The sequence below is a fragment of the Stegastes partitus genome, unplaced genomic scaffold, assembly GCF_000690725.1.
Source record: "Stegastes partitus isolate 25-593 unplaced genomic scaffold, Stegastes_partitus-1.0.2 Scaffold51, whole genome shotgun sequence".
Lineage (NCBI taxonomy): Eukaryota > Metazoa > Chordata > Actinopteri > Pomacentridae > Stegastes > Stegastes partitus.
In genome coordinates this window covers 150,862-158,458 of record NW_007577782.1, presented here as the reverse complement: position 1 = coordinate 158,458, position 7,597 = coordinate 150,862, and the positions used below count along the sequence as shown (strand labels likewise).

Genomic DNA, 7,597 nt, shown 5'->3' with positions numbered 1-7,597 from the left:
CATTTTCTATTAAAATTATCTTTTTATTCTTAACCAATAAGTAATTTTTTCCATCACATATATTTCCCTATTCTATATCTAACCATTGTTTATGTCTAGGTGGGTCTGAAGCAGGCCAGTTTCTTGTTATGGCCTTCTTGCCTGAGTTCACTTTATCCCAAAATGGTTCTGTTTTGAAGAAGATATGTGTATGGTCTGAATTTATTTGACCACATTGCCTCCAGCATGTTTGCTGTTTTAATAATTGTTTGCTTTTTAAATTTGGCGTAATAAAAAAATGATTGTTCCAATTACATTCTCTCCAGCTAAGCGAATTTTCAACAATTTCCCTGAGGTTTGCACCAAAGGGATCAATAAAGTTCTATTCTGTTCTATTCTATTCTATTCTATTCTTTTCTATTCTATTTGTGGACGTCTGCTGAGTTTCACACATATGATAACATTCTTCTTCGGAGATCATGACATTCAACTCTCTTTCCCACTTGTGTTTTATGTATAGTGTTGCTTTATTCTGACATCCGATTATACTGTGGTAGAGTCTTGATATGGCCCCTGATATATGCTGTAACCATCACTTCCATCACTGGGTTCATTTCTTCTGGTGTATCCTTCTTTACCTCTTTGTTTTAATATCCCCTCAGTTGAAGATATCTAAACAGGTCTTGATTCTTAAGTGCAAATCTTTTCTTTAAGTCTTTTAATTTAATTTTTAACAGTGTTTTATGATTTATGGCATGATAACTTCATTATACTGCACAGAAGACATTCTTTAGGTTGTCTCCTCTTCTAGCCATGGTTGTGCTTTACTTTGTACTGCAGTGACAAATGAGCCCACAGTGTGTGAAAATGTGATAGATGCAAAAGATGTTTGGGGTTCAAAGAGATTAAAGCTGAAAAATCCCCTTTACCAAGTCCACAACTGTCTACAAGTCTTTTGTCCAAACTCGTCACTGACGCGACTCATTTAGGTTTTAACTGAGAATCAGAAAAATGGTTAAAGTAGGAAACGTCAAAGCTAAGTAGCGCGAAACAAGATCTGGAGCATTCTTTAAAGGTACTGATACCCCCCGTTGAAACTGAAGCTCAAGTGTTAATGGCTCCTAAAGAATATAAGTATGTGGATCTCCCGACTAGTCAGTCAGAACTGATGAAGCCTCTTGGATGAGAGGTGAAACGTCTTCAAGGAACTCAAGCAATTCCAGCTGCTACGATTAAACTACGAGAATAACCATGACCTGGATGACTGAGACTCTTCACAGACAAGGCACTGATACCAAACTTCGTGTTCAACTATCCCCAAGTTTAAAGAAAAAAGTCCCAAAAAGTTTAAAAGAGGGATTGCTGACTGCGTGTGGACTCAGCACAGCGTTCAGGTCCTGCCTCGGGGTCCGGAGAGGCTGCAGCTCTACGGACTGTAAGCATCCAGAAAATTCAATCAAGCATTAAAATGTGCAAGTCTACATGAGTTAGAGAGCACGCCAGACATCTTTAGTTCACCCTAACGTTGTTAAGCCCAACACTTCTTTGCCTCTTATTGTGGTTACTCTGCTGAAAACCCATCTTAACAAGGCCCTTCTATTAGGAATAAGCGCCCTGAATAAACTGAAGACTGACAGCAGAAAGAAAGAAAGAAAAAAAAACAAGAATTCAGCCAGCTGTGGTGAGATAATTCATTTTGTTCCTGGTGCAGTTTCCCTCATTTCATGAATTTTGTAGCAGTCTGTGTCAACTGAAACAAGACAGAATGTGCCACTTGGTGCTCTGACTTTTAAAAGAAGATGATTTGCATCAGAAAGTCAAACAACCTACAATAAAATGTTAATACGGAGGCTTTGCAGTCAGAAAGTGGGTTGAGATCACGTCCATATACACAAGTCAAAAAGTTTCTTTTGGTAGAATTATGCAATGTTGTCTTACACTTTAGTAGAGCAGCAGTCTGCATTATCATGTGTGACAGTTTCTAGAACAATCCTCGGAAAGGGAAAACTACACCAGGAACATGCAGAATTACTGCACAGATAAGAAAATTAAGTTTTATAAGTGCTCAAATGACTTGATAAGACGAGCTGTGGATGATCAACAGCAGGAATTTGGTTAATTTTATGTTCAACTTCAGTTTTTTATCAAAAGGAAAGGAAACGGTTCTATGAGAAATGATGAATGCTAACTTATGTTTAGTGACTCATCTTGTTACAGAACATTATTTTTAAGTAAATGTCAGCCTTTCCACAGAGGAATTAGATACTTATTCCTCTCTGTCGGTTCTTTATAATCTTTAATAGTTACAATCTGACTAGATCAAGCACTTATAAAACTCTATATATGGAAAAATGTTTATGTTTAAACAGAGAAATGTTTCTATTGTTAAGAAACTCCTTGTGAGAAAACATTCGGCACACAATGCACCTTCATTCATTAATATTTAAGGTTTACATTTGCTGCATTAATTACAATTTACTGAGTGATTACAAGCTCAAAAAGAGCTGTGTTCTCTGGCTTTGTTTTCCTGTGATAAGTGCACCCGCCTGGCAGTGACAATGTGATGACGGAGTGCTAATAATAAAAATGTTATGTTGATAAATGGTGGCGAGATTACAGCCAAACGTATCTACTTCATCTGTTAACTGTGATCATAATGCCTAATCCTGTTACACTGCGTAGCTTTAGCGCTCAGTGCAGCACGCACAGTAGTTGCTTTATCTGGTTTGATGCTAATAGACTAAAATAAGATTTTGCAGAGAGGATAAATTACATGACAAAAACTCTTTAACAGCAGCACAGACAGCACAGTTAGTTTGATTCATAGTGTGGGAGTTACAGCGCCATGGCAGCTGTTAAAATTTATTAGTATTCTTATTTTTGCTACTCTATAGCACACATCTTTAATTCAATTCTGGGTATATTTCTTTTCCAAAACTGTGAAAAAAAATATAAATCACAAGTCGCTTACTCTCACATTCAGCAGGAATGTTTCACTTTAAAGGAAAAGAAGGAGTTGGCAAATATACAGGGATAGAAAGACCTGGATAGTTTCAGTGTTTTAGGTATAAATGTCTGGAAACATGGTTGAGTAAGAATGATGAATCCGCTGGGGTCAAGAAAATGACAATCAGAAACATTATTCAGATTTTGTTTTAGATTTTAGAGGTTTATGTTCTAAATTAATGTTGTCGTGGTGGAATGGCAGTAAAATGGTTTCAAGGTTTGAGTGTTTAAGCTCCACCTTCAGCAGAGCTACAGCAAAGATGCTTCAGTGAATGGGCATTTAATAAAACACACACACACACAACAGTAGCATCTGCAGATATGAAGCTGAACAAACAGGACAGACGCCTGCCAGTGCGAACACAAACATACTCTCACACACTCTGGGCAACACTGTGGAAGTGCTTACAGATGTATGATGCAGAAACCACATCGCCAGAGACAATGACACAGATACTGACACACACACACACACACACACACAGTGCGAAGCGCTCGGGTCACGCAGCTCTGGGTGGAGCCGTGGCGTCGACTCGACTCTCTGGGGGACAAAGATTCTAACTTTAAACCCCTGCGACTCGTCCCTCATCCCCATCTTTGGGCAATCCCCACGCCCACACTCCCCTCCATCAAGAGCGTCACACCACAGACCAAATAGCATCTCTCGCGGCTTGCTGTTGCCATGGCAACTCCATTTTCCAGAAGCCTCCAGCCCGGGTCTCTATACAATAAATGGTCTCTCATGGATACAGCGACATCTCCGAGAGCCACAGAGACGCGATGTCCACCTGTATGCACATGACGACGTGCGACCGTTCACCTCTCGCGCTGACCAACATGTTCTCAGCGACATTCGATCACTGATGCTCGTCCGTCAACGCAACGCTGACACTGTGAGCTGTAATTGCAGGCTCGCCTTGACACAGCGTTGTCTCACAAACACTTAAACACAACAAAACAGTGACAAATGAATAGGCTGCATCTGAAGGCTGATTAACTCCATGCACAGAGCAGGAAGTAGCAGGTTCCCGCTCCCCTCGCTCGGCCGATGAACACAGCTCTGTGTATCCCCAGCCTTAATTATTCATGTCCCACTTACTCCTGACAAATTATTCAGAGCCAACTCCAATCCTACACTCTCTGTCAAGGATGATTTTCTTTATATCATATTAATAGTCATTAAAAAATTGATAAAAGTTGCATCATTTCTTTTATTTCAAACCGACAAATCGGAATTTGGGATGAAGTGATTTTTGACATGACAGAATTTGTTTGCTTCATTGTTTGGGGAATTCAAATATTAGTACATCAGCCAAAGCACATAGGAAGATCACAGCATCAGCACACAGCAGCTTTGCTCTTCACCATCATGTCCACAGTGAAGCTTAGCATCACTTACTGATGAAGAACAGTTTGTTCTACATTTGAAAATGTTGTTTTAAGAGTTAATTATGTTCAAAATCTATTCATCGCTGGCTACTATTGTTTGTAAGAGCGCTTTATTATTACCTTGGCAACAGTTTTTCATTTAATATTCTTTTATTTTTTTCCAACCATATATCCTGTAGATCTTTAACAACCGATCCAGCTTCTGTTTGCAAGAAAGATATTAACTTGACATTTAGATAGATTCTCAGAGCAAATCTGACTATTGCAGTCTTGACTAATTGATTGTTTGCTCGATAAAATGCCAGAAAATAGTGAAAAGCCAAAAGGTGACAACTTCAAATTGCTTCTCACCCCCAAATACTCGGCTTCCTATCAAATAGAACAAAGAAAAACAGCGAATCAACACATTTGAGATGCGTGTAACGGGGACTGATTAGTATCTGGGCTTAAAAAAATTACTTTAGTGATGGTTAATCTTTATTAATTTGTTTATGTATAGTCAACAGGTTTGCAGTCAAGTATTTAGGCTTCATATCATTACTGAATCTGAGTGATGACCTGTACATTTGTACCTGGATATTAATAGAACACCTAAAAAACAAGTATTCCAAACCCTAACCAGACAACTTTGATCTGCTTTTCTGTTCTGCAGCTGCAAATAGAAGAGCATCATAGGTTTTTTTCTTTCTCGATCTGATTTTAATTGCATTTGTAAGTGAATTCTCAGGGCAGGAATGAATAAGTCTGAATTTCTTCCCAAATCCCTCAAAGATAGGAAAAGTTAGCAGCCCTCCACGTTATCATCTATCACGTCACAAACACTGATGCTGTCAGCTGTGAAGCCTTCAGTTCCCATATGTTCATGTTAACTTGTGCGTTTACTTTAAAGCAAAGCGATTGCACACATAGCTCAAATATTTCATCAAAGGAAACTATGCAGAATACAGAAGATGTTTAATTTATACTAGTGCTGCAGCTATATTCAAATCCACTTCGCATTTTTTTAAAAAAAGAAGATATTTTTCATGCCCATCTCACAACTGGATGTTTCAACTGCATGTAATTTACAGAAAGTGCCCAAAATTAATGAATTCTAAGAGCATTAGAGCATTACTAGGATTAAGTGGGAGCAGATTTTTTTTTGGTTCAGGTCCACACAACTCCAGAGAGGGCAATGTAAACGGTAATAAATATGTGATCCATTTAATCACGTAAAACAAAACGATCTTTATAATTGCTTAACTTCAACTCAAGGGACCACTGATGGGTGAAGCAGAACAACAGATACGACAATATTTTCCACCACTTTTGTCATGGAAAATAGTTTTCCATCAGATACGGTTAGTCCTCTTTATTTTGTTAAGTGTGTGCAGCACACTGGGCCTCTAAAACACTCATTAATTTGAAAGGAGAGTCTCTGTGATAAGAAATGCTATTATGAATTCAAAAAGCAAATCATAACTTATGAAGTGAATGTTGAAGTCCTTCAGTCGGCCACAAAGTTTAGTGTGCAGATGCGTGAGGTGTCCTTACCTTCCTCCTCACTCGAGCCTCTCTCCAGAGCTGGATAGAGAGGAGGTGCAGTGTTGACGCTGGGTGGCACAGGTGTACTTTTGGTAAAAATCCCACTGATGAACTTGAGCATCTTGCGATCGCGGGGAGGAGCTCGCTGGATTGTTCCCCCCTGGCCCTCCTTCCCCTTCTTCAGGTCCTCAGAGAGGGAATGTAGGTCGCTGTTGTCCAGGGTACGACTTGTACCTTTTCTTTGAGGCCTGGATGCATCTGTGGCAGGAGGTGCGGGTAAGGAAACAGAAACTGTCTTAAATCTCTCCCCCTGAGGGCTGTCCCGGGTCATTACGCCTGAAAACCCTCCGCTGATGGGAGCTCCGGGCCGGATGAGCGTCCCCCTGCCGTCGCTGTCGGCCCAGGACGCCCTGTAAGGCCCCAGAGTTGTAGCTGCCATTAAAGGGGACTGGTCCCCTAAACGGTTATCTCTTCGGTCCAAAGTCTTAGCAGAGTGGTACAAGCTTGCGTTGGCCTCTCTGAGCTCCCTCCAGCACGCAGAGTTCCCTCCAGCATGGGGCCTCATCACGACTTCAGGACGCTGGCTGATGGGTGGCGGGACAGAGAAGGGGAGGCTGCAACGAGAGCGACTGCTCAAGTCTGCTCCGTTCTCCCCCTTTAGGAACAGCATGGGGGGCTCGCGGTAGATCTCCGTTTTAGGACGCAGGGCTTCTGAGCGAGGTCCCTCTCTGCGCACAGTCCCCTCAGAGGTAGTTCCTCCATAGACTTTCACCATCTGCCTAACAGGTGGCTGCACAAAACAAGCGTCTTTGCTCTTACCGACTGACACGACGTCTTTCTGGTGGCCATGTGTCTCCCTCCTGTCAGGCTTCCCTCTGGTCTCGCTGGGGCTGCCATACTTGATGTGCACCAGCTCCAACTCCTCTTCCACCTGCGTGTTTTCCTTTTCCACCACTTCCACGCACTCCTCTTTTTCAGGGGCATTGCTCGGCTCCTCCTTCTCCTCCTTCTTAGGGCTCCCTTCCCCCTCTGGAAGAGCCTCCGCCTGGTTCCCTGCTACATCCTCTGGCACAGCCTCAACCTTCACCAGAGTGAGGGAAATGAGGTAGGTGGTGCGTCTCTGTGGGTTGCCTGCTTTGCTCATTGGGACAGCAGACCTCAGCACAGTAACACCTGCTCTCTGACCTCACCAGACCTGCACACCTCAGTCATGGCAACCAGGACGAGACTGAAGCTGAGGAGGAAATGAAATGTAAAAAAAAATAAATCAGGGATCAAGATCAAAGACTGACACCTGATCAAACCTTGAGTGGATGATGTTTGTCTTATCGGGACTTGACAGTAATCTTGTTGTTTTTAAACCTTAACAGAAACACAAAGTCTGTAATGAAAATATAAGGATGTTGTAAATTGAAAATTTCAAGAATACATTTTAAAGGCTGACCCAGTGGTGAAACAAGTCTAGACTGTTTTTTTTTTTTAATGCCTCCATTAATCCTCTTCAACGCACACCGCTACTACTGGTCTCTACCACTGATTCATTCATAATCCTCCCCTCTCTCTGCTTCGCTTTCCTTCCTAAACTCATTTATTCTGCACAAATCTGACAGGTAGGCACACGGATAAACATAAGGAGACATTTCTCTCTACAGTGTAGATGTTTTAGCTCTCAGATTTCAGTCTGGAATTATGCAACAGT

At 41.5% G+C, this 7,597-nt stretch overlaps 1 protein-coding gene across 1 annotated transcript in view; it reads right to left on the bottom strand.

Moving 5' to 3' along the window:
- Window positions 1-7,042, bottom strand: part of LOC103376564 (arf-GAP with GTPase, ANK repeat and PH domain-containing protein 1) — a 17,016-nt gene extending 9,974 nt beyond the window's left edge. Inside the window, exon 1 of the mRNA XM_008306964.1 lies at window positions 5,908-7,042. Coding sequence (XP_008305186.1) covers window positions 5,908-7,042 — 1,135 coding nt within the window. The remainder of the gene's footprint in view (window positions 1-5,907) is intronic.
- Window positions 7,043-7,597: the final 555 nt, after the last annotated feature.